The 18177-nt window shown below is 40.6% G+C and overlaps 1 protein-coding gene across 7 annotated transcripts in view; it reads right to left on the minus strand.

Annotated features, from left to right (window-relative positions):
• Positions 1 to 5731: 5731 nt before the first annotated feature.
• LOC109093359 (zinc finger homeobox protein 3-like) overlaps positions 5732 to 18177 on the minus strand; it is a 251763-nt gene continuing 239317 nt past the window's right edge. For all 7 annotated transcript variants that reach the window (XM_042761108.1, XM_042761109.1, XM_042761113.1 and 4 more), the window contains 5 exons: positions 17999 to 18132; positions 17351 to 17551; positions 13739 to 13856; positions 8175 to 13640; positions 5732 to 8042 (listed from right to left, as the gene is read on the minus strand). In XM_042761108.1, coding sequence (XP_042617042.1) covers positions 6325 to 8042; positions 8175 to 13640; positions 13739 to 13856; positions 17351 to 17551; positions 17999 to 18132 — 7637 coding nt within the window. In that variant the 3' untranslated portion in view covers positions 5732 to 6324. The remainder of the gene's footprint in view (positions 8043 to 8174; positions 13641 to 13738; positions 13857 to 17350; positions 17552 to 17998; positions 18133 to 18177) is intronic.

Below are 18177 nucleotides of genomic sequence, written 5' to 3' on the forward strand. Positions count from 1 at the left end.
AGTTTATTTTGAACAATAAAGGTAGCAGTAGTTTAACTATTACCTGGCAACAAAGTCATGGGTTTGATTCCTAGAGAGCAAAACTTACTATAAAATGCAATCATTTGGTACTGGGGTGTATTTGAGGTATTTTGTAGCTTCGTTCCAAAATAACACATTTTCATTAATTCACCACACAGATCTTAGTATAAAGTAAATTTAAAGGAAAGTGTATAGGTGGTTTAAAGTTTATATATATATATATATATATATATATATATATATATATTTATATATATATATATATATATATATATATATATATATATATAATAAGTTTTCATTTGCTTCTAAATTTATCATATGGCACCTTTACAGTCTAGGTGTCAGGAACCTAACATATGTCTGTGTGAACATTTATAATCCAACTTGTTTTTAATATATTTAACTGACATTGCAAATTGAGACAAAATTTCCAAGTTTAGAAACGTTTCCTGAATAAATGACAAATGTGATGCACTGCAACTTGAAATTGAAGAAATGTAAATATAGATTGTTTGTGTCTGATTGCAACAAGATGTGTGAGTGTTTCTTCCAACATCCTGTCAGATATCTTTTGAAAAACCTTAGTTGAAAGCTGTACAGAGAGCAGGAGTTCATTAATGGACCTGAACACCAGCATTGTGAAACATCCCTGCTGCTAGTAATCAGTTATTTTCTCTTCCAAATACTGTAAATCAAATAATCAAGAGAAACAAAGTGAGACGCATGCACACAAAACACAGGCATATTGTAATCACCAGCAAATACATACATGATAACACGCACAAAGGGCATACGCAAGGGAGCTCTCATCCGATCCTGTTCTGTACAAGGCTTTGAATTAGCCTGGAACGTTGCATTTGATTCTTTGCACGAGTCAAATCGAATTTACGAGCTCTGCTTTTAACAGCAAACTTCACTTGGAATTATATTTGACTGTAAGTCTTAATCAAGTTCAATTTGTCATAAACAGCCACTTCTAATTAGCTACGTGTCTACATATCTTGTTTAATATATTCTAATTAATCTTGTTCATGAATGCTCCCTAAGAGGAATTTCAATGTGACTGCTCTTGCAGAGAATACCATACCAACAAGACAATGCACTACTAGGAATGTGTGTTCAGGGGTTGTCAAGTCATGTGCATGTTGCATTAGATTAATTGCAATTAGGGTTAATTACATTTTCAAAATCAAGCTCACGCCAATGATCAGATGAACTATGAGACGCAGTTGCTTATTATTGGCTCCATTTGTGTTTTAATGCCAAAAATGTGAATTATAATTAAAAGTAATAAACAAATGTGACCTTTGGTTATGTTCGCTCTCTTTCTCTCACTTCAATCATGCCAAAAATGTCACACAATAAACGTTTATGCTCATACTTTTTAATGTATCACAATGAGCAAGAAACATACTTGATGAAATATTTTCAAAGGAGTATATTCAATTACCATCTACAATCAACTTAACTAGGACAACAAGGTTTTTGTGACAAAAGGTTCTCTTTAAAAGTCCATGTGGTTTATGTATGTTAGTCTCCATGTAATTTGGTACAGTTTGGAAATCTTCATCATATAATTACAGTAACAAAAAGCTAACAAGACTACAGTATAGAAAAGACATCAAGAACAACATTTTTGGTTTAACTTGCTCTTTTTGTACATTGCAAGGCTGTAAGTTCTACCCTCGGATGGGCTACCTGGAGCCACAGAGCCGTGCTTGTGAGGCTCGGAGGAGGAGGAATAATTTGAGGAGAACAAAAGAGAGAAACAAAAGGAAACACAAAAAGCATCAAAAATGCTGTGGCACCAGTAGCCACTAAAGGAACAGGAAGCTCCAGCAGCAGTTCATCGATGAAACTGGAGCCAATGTTTTTTGTTTGTTTCTTTTTTTTTGGTTGCTTGTTAGTTTGGTTATTAATTTTGGTTGATTCGCTTTTTTGTGTTTATCTGCTTCCTTAGGAATGACACCCAGGAAAATCCCCTCCCCTTGAACAGTAAAGTCACTCTTTATGGTTGGATGGATCCGGTCGACTCCACGCCAGAGTGGAACCACGTGTCAGTCACTGAAGCGGGCAGGAGAAATGAAACAGGTAGCAACATCGTGAACTGGGAGACAACGTATGCGAATGTTTGAGTCTGTCCCGTTCAGAAGTGCAGAAAATGTCCAAGTAGATGCAGAACCAGAGAGAGAAAAAGGAGATAAATTCCTCTCCGTGTCACATATGTCCACTGGTTGCAGAGTCCACTCCCATCGGCATATAGTGTTAGTTAAATAATGACTTGATATTGGGACGTGTCGGCCCTGCCTTTGGCTCCCATGCCCAGTTTTGGTGTGTCAACAACAGCCTTCTCAGACATCTCAATGACATCTCTCAAGTTTCCCCAGAGTTCGTTTCTCTTTATTTCCTTCTTTGTCATTTCAAAGAAAAGTGTTGATGTCTTCTTTAAATATATCTATATCTGTATACATGTTCATTTTCACAGTGGGCAAAAGGATGACCTCTACAGCAAAACCGTTTTCGTTCTCTCTTTGCAAAATGTCCACAAAAAAAAAATAAAAAATAAAATAAAAATCAAGTATCCCAATGAGAGTTGATGTATCTCAGCCACGTGTAGGATTAACCACAATAAATATACACTCATCAGGGGCACCAACTAAAGTTTTTCATGTTTTCGACTGCATTAAGCTTTGGCCACATTCATATAATTAATGAAAATAATAACTGCTCAGTGCTTCGGTATCCTCTTTCACCACGTTACACAATTATTGTGTTGAACATCAGACTTTTCAAACCCTTTACTGAAGATTCGGCTTTGCAGTTCAGTATGTTTTGGTGTGAAATGAAAGTAGAAAATAGAATACAAAGTATAAAAACTCAGACTGATGCTGGCTCTTATGAAACACACGCACGCACACACTCACGCTCACACATACAAAGTCCATGCTGGCTGAAACAGTTGTGAGGGATTCTTCCCCACACGAGAGCCTATAAAAAACGAGAACACTTTGGAAGCAAAAGATACACAACTGTGTCAAGACAAACAAATATAGGAACATTGTAACACCATAAAGTGGCCAGAGAATGATAGAAAACAAATAGATGAGATTTCAATTTAAAGCTGGCATTGTCACATTAATTTATAAATGGACAACAAAAAAACTAAATAAAATATACAGTTATATGAAAATAAGCATAAAGACATTATCTGAGACCAAAACAATGCAAAGCATTCAAAAATAAACTATACAATATCAGGCTTCTCAAAAATAATTATGAACAATATTATAGATAACATGGATTGAGAGGAGTGGATCAGCTTGCAGATCAAAGGAACCCAATTGCAATAGCATGCACACCAAATAACACCAAATCAAATTGTTCTGCAAGACATAATGCTTGTTTACACACCTGAACAAGTGTGGAAATATGTTACTAAAGCCAAATACGTTTGTGCTCCCCTAAAGCATCTTTTGCCCATTTAAAAAATGACTTGATTTGGAAAAGAAAATAAAGAGCAATTCCATTTATGATTGGATGGGGGCCATTTCGGTAAAACGCAACCATTTCCATTGCAATGACTTGGAGTGAGGAACCTCTTTGGACACTTCTACCTATTCACCATGCAAAACAAGGGACAGCTAATACAAATCCTGCTTTCCCCAGTCTTATAATGCTTTGGAATGAAAATGCCCCTTACAGAACCGCAACAGACATTTTCAGCATGAAAATGGCTTTACACCCTGCAGACAACAAATTCCCATACTTGCTTTTCCAGGAGGAGAGGCTGGCTTTGCCAAACAGCCTTTCGTTCTGAGACTAGTTATAAATCAAGAAACATGATGACACCAAATCAGGTTAAGATAACATAAGTACCAGACAGGTTGCAGTATGTACATTTTTGGTAACCACTATGACTTGGTGATCTAGTTCAAGTGAGTAAAGTCATTTAATGGCTGCAGGGATTCTGTTCACTCTCAACACATCATAATTGGAGTGAGGTGATATTCAGCAATCCATGATGGCAGAGTTACACAACAGCTTACAGTCACCTTAGAAATGGGTTAAAATAGAATTATACTCAATTTGAATAAAAAGAAGCAGTCTTTGTTTAAGAAATTAAAACTCAGGTGTAGTATTTGGAATGCACTGTTATTTTTTACAAACAATATAGATCATTGGCTTTAAACATTGGTCTGTTCAAAAATGAAAAAAATAAAAGAAAGTTAAAATGTCCTTTGGAACATATATTCACAGTCTTCAAAGTTCCGTTTTTGCAACAAGAAGGGAAAAAAAGACATTGCAGGGGCAGAAAAATGGTTTATTGTTTGTTTCTTTTTTCTTTTTTTTTTCTTAAAGCTTAGCCAAAAAGCAAAAGGAGCATGCATCTAGGTATTCTTTCTTTCCAAATCTACATTAGCAGCAAAACATGTCCTCAAAGACCAGACCTTGTATATTTATTTATTTATTTTTTTACATAAAGAAAACAAAAGAAAAAAATGGATTTCATGTGTGACAGAAACTTCAACAAAACCTCTATTTTACAAACTGCAATGGCTCTGTAACGGTGCTACTCCACAATGCAAGGACAAGGACCCTTTTCGATTTTTGGTTTTCTTAGTATTGACGTAAAAAGCCACCTGTCTGCTTGCAAAGAAGCAAAAAACGGCAACTCTGATGCGTACTTCTTTTATTTTAAAACTTTGTTTTCTTTCCTTAAAAACAACAACAAATTCTCAAGTATAAAGAAGCCTCTTTTCTCATCTTTATGCACCAATGGTGAAAGTGTTAAGTCTTTGGATTTTCTTTTTGTTTTAAAGCATGAGAATTATTATTATTCTTTTTTCATTTTCATATATGACAACACAAAATTTGAAATTAACATAAAACCTATAGCAGACTGCAGCCACACTACATGGAAACAAGTATCTGCTTTGTAGTGCTAAAGGAGAGGCAGTTATCTCCAAATCTACAAAGGCAGGGGTTACAGAAAGAGGAAAGAAAGGAGGAACAGATAGATAGAAAGAGAGAAATTCAGACAGTGGTAAGTGCACTAAGGTAACACAAATATAACTGAACAATTTTCAAACACACCCCAGATTTCTCTTTGATTTTGGTCAATGCTGCACCAACCAAAGGTGAGAAACCCCTTGTGACAGAGAGATTCAGCTGGGAGAACACAAACCAGAAGCTGAGAATTGGACAGAAATAGAGTAAAGATCGTTTCCTGCTCCTTAATCTAGTCTATTGGAATGACCAAGACAACATCAAATGAAGCGCCTTAAAGTTGGACAATACAAAAGCTAAATGTACACAAAGATTTTTCAATCTACCATACTGTTTAAATTCATTTCCAATGCAACAATCTACTAAACACCAAAAATTTATATATCTATCATAAATACAGAAAGTTTTTTTTCCTAAAAAAAAAATAATAATAATAATTTCCCCCACCAAGTCTGCAATGCTCTTGGGATAAAATGGGATTAGTAACTCTCCCATTAAAAACAAACAAATTAAAATTAAAATGAAATAAAATAAAATGATAATAATTAAGAAGGTTTAAAACCAGCAATTCAGCTACTCATTGAATGCCCAAAATCTTTAGTTGAATTAGTATAATTTCTGAATACTTTCTGCCAATAAATGTCATACAAAAACAGAAATGTCTATCATTTGTTTGGAACAAAACTAATTAAATAATGACTGTAACACAAGAAAAGGTTGTGAGCTGTTGACCTGAGAATAAAATAGACATTACATTATTTTTCTTTTCTTTAGCAAGCCATTGGTATCTGAATGCTTAGATAGCAAGAAAACTGTAAGACTATTCTCCCATACAGTACATACTGGCTTTATGTGACTGTGCTATTAAGTGGAAATACTTATGCAAATAAGGGACATTTGTTGACTCGTTCTTTGTAGAGAGAATTGTGGGACCATTCAAATAACTTTGACTGTTAACTGATGTGATCTCTATTCATATATATATATATATATATATATATATATATATATATATATATATATATATATATATATATATATATATATTAAGAGTTGTAATAAACTAAAACCAGCATGTTGATATGGGAAAACAATCCACTAACATTTAAATTTTTGGTTACAAGCTTTGGAATTGCAGTTAGTCTTTACACATCTTTTTTCTGAAATTGGTTTGTATACTTTAAACATATTTTAAACATTGCTGCTTTTTTTCTTTGTTTTTTTTTCTTTTGTCTTCTGTTTTTTTTTTCTTTTTCTTTTCTTTTTTAAAATATTGTTCATCACTGAAAGCTTTTACAATCTGATGGAGTCCGATCCTACACTAGCGACATTACTACTACAACTACTGCTGTCTTTGAGACAGCCAATTTGTTGTGGCTCCTCTGCTGGCCTGCCCAGCCTGTCTGCTGACTTCTGACTGCTGTCAGAATCAGACTCGTCGGAAAAGACGTCTGTTGGTATCGAGGTCTGGACCCCTGAGGTGCTCAATGAACTTGAGGTAACCGTTGAAGGAGAGGAAACTGGAGGAAAAGAAGACAATGCAGACGAAGGGGGATTGGACTTCCCAGCTAAAGCTCTGGAGAAAGGGGTCTGGGACCATGATTTGCCTGTAGCTGTTGTGTTGAGTGGAGTGGCTGTGAAGGAGGAGGATGTGCATGAAGATGCAGACGCAGATGAGGATGGTGTGGTGGTTGAAGTTGTTGGCGGAGGGGATGGGGTGTTGTTTGAGTGAGTGGCAGACTGCGAGGTAGATGCGGTGTTAGGACTGGGGAAGCAGGCTGAAGAGTGAGGTAATAAATTAGTAGCGTGCTCTTTGGCATTTCTGGATCTCTTGATTGTTCTGTGTTTGTGCAAGGCTGAAACCAGGTGTTGACGGAGCGCTTTGTCCCCTTTTAGTGTGGTGTCACAGGCGAGGCAGTCATAGAGACTGACCTCTGCTGCATTCCCACTGTTGGGGACCCGAAGTAACATCTCTTGCAGGTTTGCCACAGACTGACCAAAAAAACAAATTGACTTGAGGTGGCTGATAGCCGCTTCCTCCTTGCTGAAGACAGCTTGACACTTGCGGCACGCCAGCCGATACTGAACTCTGGGGATGATATATTGGTCAAGATGGGGGTCTGTACCTTTGCTATCCACTTCATGCTGCCCAGTGGCTAGGTTGTTGTGAGTGGAAGTGGAAGAGGCTTCAAATGAGGGAGTGCTCTTTTTCTCTTCTGTTTTTATTGGATCTTTGACAGAGTCCTTACGGTCCACCGAGTTTTGTGAAGTTTGGTTTGCTTTGGGTTGCTGGATCTGCTGAAGCTGCCTCTGCTGCTGCTGAAGTGCCTCCTGCAGGCTCTGCTGATATTGCTGGTAATGTTGAAGCAGAGATCCTGGTGACAGCCCCATCAGGGCCTGTGATAAAGCTGGGTTGTAGGGGAAAAGACTTTCCATGCCATACATGGGCTGAAGATATCCACCTTGAAGAGCACCTGGTATCTGAGGGGCATAATATGGAGAGAAGCCAGGCATAAAGTAGGGCAGGAACTGACTTGTTAGCAGAGCTGTTGGATCTGAAGCTAAAGCTGCTTGTAGAGCTTGAAGTTGGGCAGTATCGACCACATACTCCATGCCAGGTGTTGGCATCGAGGTGGCCGGAACAGCGGTGTCTGGTTTTTCTTTCTTGGCACTGGCAGCAGAAGTGGAGGGAGCAGAAGTACCCCCAGCTGAGGATGGTGTGGGGGGCTTCTCAGTCTTCTCCTTGGATTTCTCTTTCTCCCTGGCCCTCTCAGGATCACGATCTTTGGGAGCTTCAGGACGAGGGCCTGGCTGGGTCATCAAAGAGTTTGATGTAGATGTGGGGGAAGGGCTTGAGTGGGCGACAGATGTGCTGGCCTGAGCTGGGCTGGGTGAGGCCAAAGAAGAGGAGGAAGGGGTCTTGTTGGGTAAACCAGATGTGGGGAGACTTGGTGAGGGTACACTGGCACCAGGCATGTTCAGGAGGTTTGGAGGTTTCGGAGGGGTTACAGCTGCGGAAATTGACACAGAGAAACACAACATGATTAGGATTGTTGCAATATACATCTGAGAATAAGTAGATTGTTTTACACTTCATATTTTAAAAGTCTTACTCATACTAGAGACTAAATGTGATGACATACCAGAGTTGGATGAGTTAAAGCCTGGTATTGAGGGACCACCAACACCTGGCAGGAGAACAGGGGGGATCCCCTGCAGATTTGGGTAACCTGACTGAAGGTTCAAGGCTTGCAAGGCAGGTGTGTCAAACATCCCTTGTTGCTGCATGGCTTGTTGTTGTGCTAGTCCCAGGACCTCATTTGCTTTTTTTATACGATCCATCTCCTGCTGTGCCATCAGCTGACGAACCGTCGCTGGATCAAAGTACTCTTTCTCTTTATCGAGCTGACTTCCAATGGTATCCTTTACTTTGGAGATGTGTTGCTGGGAAAAGATGTGGTCTCGCACTGACAGGCGAGCATTGTATTTAACACCACACAAAGAGCATTCTGTCTTAGGTCCCTCGTAAGAAGTCTGGTTGATACCAAAGTGCTTAGCCATGCTGAGTTTAGCTTTCTTTTCCTTAGCACGAGCATTTTGAAACCAGACCTGAACAACTCTCTTTGGAAGTCCAATGTCATTGCCAAGTACCTCACACTCCAGCATGGTTGGAGTCCTATAATCATTGAAGCAGGACTTGAGCACCTTAAGCTGAAGATTAGTCATCTGTGTTCGGAAGCGCTTTTGACCAGGCCTGTCTCCACTATCAATGCTTCTGCTCCCAGAGGCTCCTGGACTTGGTGAACAAGGGTCGGCCAGGCTAGATGTTTCACTGTAGTCTATCATATTTTCATTTTCAAAGTCTTTTGTGTAGAAGCTTGTTGCGGGGCTCACCAGTCCTGAGGACATCTGTTCATCGTTCTCAATGGAGGGGACTGCACCCCCAGACTTAGAGAGAAAATCTCCACTGTTATGGCTGTGCTTTGCATCAGCACTGTCATTGTCAATGTTTGCCTCATCACCTGTGGTAGTGTCAGTGATGGCTGTATTCACAGAAGAACAATCATCATTATCAAGTTTATGTTGATCAAAGTTTGTGTTTACTGAGGAAATGGTTGGGCTTTCAAATTCCTCTACTCCCTCAACCTTGATAGATGTTGGGCTCAGGAGAGCCCTGGGAGACAAGTCCATGCTTTTGCTCACAGGTGACAGTGATGAACTTTGCACATCATTGTTAGACTGGGCAAGATGAGCATAGCTGGAGATATCCAGAGGATCCATCTTCAACTGCATGGCCTCCTGTTCAGGTAGCATACCGGAAAGCGCTAGGTTGTAACCAGCACGTTTAGCCTCATGCCAGTGGCGTGAACGAATATGGGCCTCGAGGGCAGTTTTAGCTTTGAATAGAGCGCGACAAAATGGGCAGCGCCGGTGGGCTTGAGCTGGCCCAACAGCCCGAAACTGACCTTTTCTTTCTCTGGCTCTTGTGTTTTGGAACCATACCTGTACCACTCGTTTTTTAAGCCCCACTTCGTGAGCAATGTGGTCAAGCATTTTACGAGTAGGATTGGAGTCAAGCAAATATTTCTGGTACAGAATCTCTAGTTGCTCTGGTGTAATAGTGGTTCGGAGGCGCTTGTCTCGTTGTGGCTCCTCTCCACTATTCATGCTGTCACTTTCTCCTGGACTAGTTCCTGCCTTCTCCTCCAGTTTCCTCTTCAGGGAGTTCATAGTGGATGTAGGTGTTGATGGGGAGGTGGCAGAGTTGCTGGACATTTGAGGTATTGCTCCTGCAAGGAGCTGGCTAGCAAGCAGAGGATTGCTAGGATCAAACAACATGAAGGACATGTCCATTGGGCGATCCAAAAATTGTGGATGAATGAACTGATTTTGGATACTCAGGAAATGCAGTTGCTGGTGTTCCTGCCAGTGTTCAAATGAAGGGAAAGCAAGTTTACACTGCTCACATTGGTATGGGATCATTTGCTGGGCCAACTGCTGCTGTGAGGCAGAGGCTAAATGAGGATTAAGGGCCATGTGGGAACTCTGGGAGGTCTGACTGGTATGTGAAATAGAGGGACCACTGTGTTGTTGCTGTTGGGACAGGGAAGGTGAAGAAATCTTTGAATTCTTTGGGACTGTATGTGTCTTTTCCTCTCTTTGTGGTCTCTGTTGTGGAGTCTCAGATGGATGAATGGTTTCCTGTTTCAAAGATGTCTGATCTCTTTGGGCAAATGATGCTTCTGAAGTGTGTTTTGATTTTTCATCAAAAGAATTTGATGTGTTAGCTGGTGTAGGCTCCTCGTTTTCAGATGATGTGATGTGAGAGAATGCAGAGGATGAAGGGGGAAGAGGGCAGAGGCTTGAAGATGAGGGCACTGGTGTTTGACCTGATGACCCAGATGGAGTATAGTATTCATGAGAGAGATCCAAAGAGTCCTCATTTAAACTGTCATACTGCCCGTCTTCCTCCTCATCTTTGTAACAGAGCTTCTTTTGGTGTTTAATGAGGTCAAATATGCGCTGGAAAACCAGGCTGCACTTCTTGCACTGATAGTTTAAGTTGGTAGTACGAATGTATCGGTCATTAGATAACTCACGTCGGTCACCTTCTTTTCCTCCATCTCCTTGATTTTCATAATTTTTACGGGCTTTCTGTCTGGCATTTTGGAACCACACAACAATGACTCTAGTTGGAAGGCTCAGAAGATTGGATAACTGCTCAAATTCATCATCTTTAGGATAAGCATTAGCATCAAAGAAATCCTGCAATACCCTCAGCTGGTAGTCTGTGAACCTTGTCCTTGAGGACCTCTTATTTCCAAATGATTCTGGCTTTTGAGGCTCAGGGGAGGGTGGCTTTGAATCAATTTTGGTATCTTCAAGAGTTGTAATTGGAGGGTTGTTAAAATTATAAGGTGAGTCTTTGTTGCGTTGTCGCTCTTTAAAGAGTGTATTGCGGAACCAGTGCTTGATGACTTTCTGGGGAAGTCCTGATTTATCTGCCATTTCCTTAATTTGGTCCTCATTGGGAGAGTTGTTGATATCGAAATATTGGCGGAGCACCCTTAGCTGGTCATCTGTGATACGGGTGCGGGGTCTCTTATTCTGTTGCTGCAACATGGCAGGGGTAAGCTGCTGTTGGTAGAGCTGGGCCAGATCAGTGGCCAGACTGGGCTCCACAGCTGGCAGTTGGGAAGGAATCTGAGAAGGTAATGACTGGAGTGACATGGGCTGCATCATAAGTGGAGAGAAAAGAGGGAGATCCATTGCCATTGGAATTTGGGCCAGTGGAACTGGAGGCTGAGGGGTTGGAGCAGTTGGTGGTGTCAGGGAAGGAGCAGAAACAGGTATATTTGGTGTTGGTACCCTCTGGGGAGGCGGAGGTGGGGGTGGGGGTGGTGGAGGAGGTGGAGCAGCTTCAGGTGTCTGAGGTCTCAATGGGTACAGCTTGTCATATTGTTCTCTGTACTCTTTGGCAAATCTCTCTAGGAATCTGAATGGAAAGAAAGCCTGGTGGATATGCTCCTGATGACTCTTGAGAATCAATATGTTGGAAAAGAACTTACCGCAAGACTCACACTCCAGTTTCTCTAATCCTTCAATGGGGTCAACCACTCTGGTGATACCAGCTGGCCTACTGCATCCTGACAAAGATCCCGTTGGCTTTCTTTGTGCTTTTTGTTTGTTCTCATTGTACTGAATTACTAACTCAAAGCCAAAATTCTCCAGTAGGGCTTTGGTGGCATTCCCTCGGGCATCTGAGGCAATCCTTGGAGGAGGAAATCCAGAGTCATGGTTCACATTTACAACAGCTTGAGGAGCATCTTTCTTTTCTTTTGACTTGTCTGACATATCTTTTGGAACATGATCCTCAGCTTTATCACTAATTTCTTTATCCTTTGGGAGCTCTCTTTCTTTCTCAGTGTGAGGAGATGGCTTTGGCTTTTTGTCTACAGGGTGAGAAAGGGCACTCTGCTGAAGTAAAGCCATTTGGCTTGATCCTTGGGAGTGGGAATGAGCTTGGTGCTGTTGCTGAAGGTGGTGGTGCATAAGCTGTTGTTGTAAGCAGCTTTGCTCTGCCTGCCGGGCAGAGTTTTTCTGATCTTCCAATAGTGAAGAAGTAGATCCACTCAAGTTTAATGAAGAGCTACTCGGGTTCATTTCTGGATTCAGCTGAAATTCTGCCCCAGGAATGTAAAATGGAAAGAGCAGCTGCTGTTGCTGAAGAGGGAGAAGAGCGTCTGTTGTCATAGGGAAGTGCTGGAGAAGAGGGTTAAAAAGCTGGGACTGAAGGAGAGCAGCCTGCTGGAGCTCTTGTTGGAACTGAGCCTGTGCCTGTGCTTGAGCCTGGGCCAACTGCTGCTGCTGTTGCTGGAGTTGTTGCTGATGACTCCTCGAAGATAGCATATCTGCAAATCTCTTCTTTTTCACTTCATGATTCTCAGAAGGAGAGGGATGACAAGCTGAGTTACCCAAATTCTCAACATTGTGAGAATGACTTGACAGATGGTTACCTCCCATGATGCTCTGTGCTGTTTGAGATCCAGCTGGAGAGCTGCTGCTGTTGCTGGAGCTGGTAGTTGAGTTAGTGGCTGGAACAGGGCTTGGGGTTGAAGTGCTATTGGAAGTGCTTCCACTTGGGCCACTACTGCTAACACCACTAGATGTGCCGCCAGCTGCTTCAAGCTTTGCTGCCCTGGCCTTGGTTTGGTGAAGAACAGAGCGCATGTGAATCTCCAGTGTAGAGCTCTGGCTATATGCTACATTACAAGTGCTGCACTTGAAGGGTTTATTATCAGGGCTGCTTGTAGGCTCTGGCTGACCGGTGGTGGATTCCTGTAGGGCCCTTTTGACTTTGTGTAAGTGAGACACAGAGTTGTAGTGTACAAGAAGAATATTCTTTTGTGTAAATGACTCTTTGCAGACTGTACACTTGAAAGGACGGGATGGATCGAGAAACTTCTCCATTGTAAAGTTGGGGCCTTTCCTAAATGGCAGGGCTCGTTTGGGTTCAGATCCAGATTCTTCTTGCAAAGATCCAGAGTCACTGCCAGTTGGGCTTTGCTTTTCCTCAGGGTCACTTTCGTCTCCCTCTTTCTCATCATCAAGAAGAGCTCCCTGGTCCTCTCCAAGTGAGGGATCACCCATAATCATTAGGTCTCCATTCATCAGTAAACCTCCATAGAGCTGCTGGATGTCAGCTTCACTCAACTCCAGGTGACTGGTCTCCAGATGCTTCTTAAGTGCCTGTAGGGTCCTGAAACTACGCTGGCATAAACAGCACATTGTAGCTGCTCTGATTACATGGTATTGGGAATGTAGCTGAAGTTTCTCTATTGTCTTGAATGCCAAACTACACTGGTTGCAGCGATATTTGTAGACATGACGGTCAGAGACAGGCAGTTGGGGCCTTTTATTGTGGACCTCATTGAAGTGCATCTGAAGGGCATTGGAGGATTTAAAGACTTTGTTACAGCCCTTTTTCCAGCAGAGGAAACCAGTGGAATCATCTCTTGCAGACTGTTGTTCCTCAAGAGGAGACTTGCGAGCTTCAGCAGTGTCTGAGGCCAGACAAACTCCTTTTTCAGGCTCAACATCTGCCACCTCTGCAATCAGAAAAATAACATACATTAAAATTTTAATAACATATACATAGGTGTGTGTGTGTTTAAAATGTGTTTCCTCAATTGCACAACATTCTAACCTGTGTGTTTCTTAATGTCATCAGAGTTGACCATGGACTGAGGTGCAGTTTGAGTATCCTTCTCTGGTCCAGGGACTGGTATGAAAATGCTTGCTGGCAGTACTTCTGATGCTGCCACCTGGAAAAATAAAAACATAGTATTTGTTATGTTAATTATAGGCCTTAAAAATTAACCTCTTGATAAGAATTGTAGAACGTCTCAAATTAATGTAAAGAACAAACAAATTACACATTCAAAGCAGACAAAATTTCTGCATCATATACAGTAATCCTTCATTGAAAAAAAAAATTAGTAAAAGAAAAAGATAATTATAAATAATATAAGGTGGTACAGGTGAGAGGTGTGCTATAAACATAAAAATAAATAATTTGATAAGATAATCATATTATTTGAACTGGACACAAAGACATTTACTCTCCCCCTCTTTCACACAGACAACTTAATTTGCCATCCATGGAATTTGCACTTTGATCACTGATGGTGTTTTGTCATGCTCTGCGATAGTTCAGTTGCTGCAGCCAATTAGTGTGATGGGCTGAGTGGTCTTCCTTGGCCAGTTGAAAAGCTTATTAGAGAGCCTAATTAAATAAGTCTTCCACCTCATAAAAATGTGCTTTTCATTCCAATAGAAAAGCTTGGTGCAATGGTTAAATGCCATAATTCAGCCTGGAATTCTGGGTAATATAACAACTGTCAATTCCTGGATAATGAGCAGAACTCTTACTTTAACAGTGCTCATTAATATGTTTCCCAGCAAACCAGAATATTTTAATCTAAACAATTATGCAAGTTATTACTTGAAACAAAGTCATTAATAAAAAATTTAGATAAATTTAAATGTAAGTAGATGCCAAGCAGCATGTTTTTCAAATCAATTTAATTAGAACATTTAAAGTAGCAATGAATATTGTTGTGATAAAGGTGCACCAAGGTTTGCTTGGCACTTCAAAGGTTGCATTTAATCATGTGTGAATGACAGCAACCTCCCCTCTATCTTTTAACATGATTCTCCATGCATTGCTCTAGTTCTCTTGCTATCTCTCTCTTTCTCAGAATAATAATAAAAAACAGATCCATTAACAGGATCCTATTTAACAATAATCAGTGATCAGTGATTGAGATTGGAAAAGGTTGGGAGATGAGCCACTGTGTGCTTCACCTTCCTTCAATTAACTCTGCAAACTGAACAATCAGCCTCACTCATCGTGCATTTCAATACCCCAATACCACAAATATATCCCATCTCTCTCTCTCTCTCTCTCTCTCTCTCTCTCTCTCTCAATCTCTCTCTCTCTTCCTTACAAAATGCGCTTCTTTTTAATTTCTATATATATATCTCTTTTTTTTTCTCTCTCTCTATATATCTCTCTCCAAAAACTAAACTGTAGATTAAATAACTTCCTTCAAACATCCCTTGTGACATTAGTCAAGGTATAAAGGTAATGTTAACCAAAAACGACTAATTACCTGTGAGAGAGCTAAGCAAACAGTATCATTACATGGCTCTTTGACTGGTCTTCTGAGATCTGAGAGAAGGAGCTGTTTTATAGTGGATTTAAAACCTAATCACAGCCAGCAGCTTTAACTCAGTGTCATCAAATACAGAGTGCCATGAAGCCCCATGTATCTGAGCTTGAAACACTGAGAAATATTCAGTGAACCAGAGTCGTTCATAAACATCTGGTTACCGCAATCAAAATCACACTGGGCAAAATGTAGCCCTTTTTTCAGCTTTTTAGTTTCCTCCCTCACCCATTCTCTTCCTAACTAAAAGCGTTAAATGATTGTGACCAGTCTGAAGAATTCCAGAAACAAAATATGCCTGTGATTAACATTACAAAGTGGACTGTTTCTAGACAACTGCATCATTAGGCAAAGAGCGCCGAGTGCTGAGAGTATCCCAAGGTCACTTTTAATTTGGACTGTCTAATTGGCAAACATAGTTCCAAATGGCTATCATCTAGCCAGGCTCAGAATTAATGAAGCACAATTATTTTCATTACCCCAATCTTAGACAGACAGAACATTAGACATAGAGTGAGGGAGGGAGAGTGAGTGAGAGAAGAGAAAGAAAGAGGAGGTAGGGTGAATAGAAGAGAGTGCATCTTTATGCAATGTTTGCAAGAAATAAAAGTCATCTGATTCAGAATTCATTAAGCTTGTCTGCCTGACATGAGGAACAGGACATGAGTACCTCTCCATCTCTTGTTACTTGTAAAAAAGGTGCTGGTTTTAATGTGCATTGTATTAGCTCAGTTTCTATCATGCACTGCACTTGTACAGCGCTCTGTGCGTTATTACCTCTATAAAAGAATAAATATTGCCGTCTGGCCTCTACTAATGTGTTCACCATTTGCTTTCGGGCTGGGGGAGTGGAGATGCCTTCACAGAATTCAGAGTGATTGGCCAAGCAAGCAATTCAAACACCACAGGCAAACCAACACATAATTATTTCACTGCTAAAATTCAGTGAGAAAAAAACCCCCATGAAAGCAGGGTAGTCTCAATAGAAGCTGAAATGGAATAAGGTGAGTATTCTCTGAGGGACCGGGCAGACTAGGCTGCTGGAGGCCTGAGCGCTCTGGGACTAGAGAGGTGGAAATAACGTAAAGGGATGATGTAAGTATTACTGCTTCTAGTGAGTGCCTGGAATACAAATGACCTTGGTAATCACAAGAGGCTTTTATAATTTTTCCACTAAACCGAGAACATTTCTTCTAAAGTTAAGAATTACAATATTCATCAACTTTCTACAAACCAACTGTTTCTTCTAATCAGCGCTGAAATTAAATAGAGAGCAAATCAAGGCATGCGTGAGTCTACTGGTTTGCAGATTTTTTGCCTGAGACATCTGACATCTTATGTGTCTTCTAGAGAACACAAATGAGCACAAAATGTGCTCTGATCTGCCAAGATGATGTCTGCGATCAAAAGTGAGATTTTTCACTATAAAACATAACTGAGATCTCTATGAAGCCCCCTGAGGTAAAAAAAATAAAAAAATAAGCAAAAAACTTTTGGGAATGTAAACTTGTAATAAAACAGGGAAATTATATTGACCATAGTAATACATAACCAGTGTGACACCCAGCCATGTTCAAGCTTTTGCCTTACACATCTCATTTTGCATATACAGGATTCCCAAGGGCCATATCACAATGATCAGTTTCCTTTGAATATTTTAATTAAGCCTTAAAATTTCATCAATTAGACATAAAGAAACAACCTTCGGTCCACAAAGTCAGAGTGAGCGAGAAACTGTGAGTCATTTGTGAGGTGGATATCTGACATGATTACTACTGAACATTGCAGTAAGGCTACGTTGCTTTTGTGTAAATAGCATATGGCCTTCACACCACACGACAGAAGGGCAGTGAGGTCTCACATGAAAACAAACGTACCCAGAGAAAAATTAACTGGGCTTAATGAATATCCTTCCACTAGAGAGACTGAATGGAAAATATTTTGAACGGTTCTTTTGACTGTGGAAGTAAAATAAAGTTGGTTGAATGTCTTTGACATTCATTAGAGGAAACAAATGCATGCATATGAAATGGAAGGCAAAGTCTGCTGTGATCGCTCCCCCTAAATATTCTTCTGTGTTAACTTACTGTGGCAATTAGCTTGTCGACGCAGTCTGGTGCCACGCTGTGGAGGTGAGTGAGATGGAACTGCAGGTGGACCTTGTTGTTGAGCATGTCCTGGCACAGCGGGCAGCGGAACATGGGCTGCACTGAGTGCTGCGTCATCACGTGCATTCTGAGCCGGTTCAGATCTGTGTTGCTGAACTTGCAGTAGGGGCACTGGTACATCTATATGACGACAAGATGGAAGAAAAAGAATTTTATTTTTTTAGAGAAGAGTGGAAAAATCAAGGGCAAAGCAAGGCAAATCTATCTCCCATGCAGTGAGCAGTGGGCTACTCTGAGAGGTAGACACTTCAAAGAGCTCTCATCTGTCAAATATCATATTGATTTTTCACCTTTTGCACAATTAGCACTGCAAGAGCAGCAGAAAAGATGGAGAAATATAATATTTTTAGAAAAAAAATGCATGCATAATTTAAAAAGGCCAGCTACATACTACTCTATATTAAAAAGGGCTGAAAACAACATCCTTGGATATTTTGTTAATTAATGGGTACAGTTAATGAGACCTACATGCCTGGGGATTAGATACAGTCTATCTGAATCTACTTCACAAAAACAGACAGAGAGAATTCTAAATGTTTCCCAGAGGCTGTAGATTTTCCTCCATACCTGCTCTCCACTGCTCTTCTCAGTGGTCCTGGGTCGTTTCGACGAGAGTGGGCTTTCTGCTGCCTCGGACCTTGAAGAAGGCCGCTTGGAAGGGACCGGGGAATCCGTCTGATCCCTCTCCGATTGGTTGGATGCTGTCATAGACATACAAAAAGAAGCATAATTATCAAAACACAGTA

The sequence above is a fragment of the Cyprinus carpio genome, chromosome A7 (genome assembly GCF_018340385.1).
Source record: "Cyprinus carpio isolate SPL01 chromosome A7, ASM1834038v1, whole genome shotgun sequence".
Classification (NCBI taxonomy): Eukaryota; Metazoa; Chordata; class Actinopteri; order Cypriniformes; family Cyprinidae; genus Cyprinus; species Cyprinus carpio.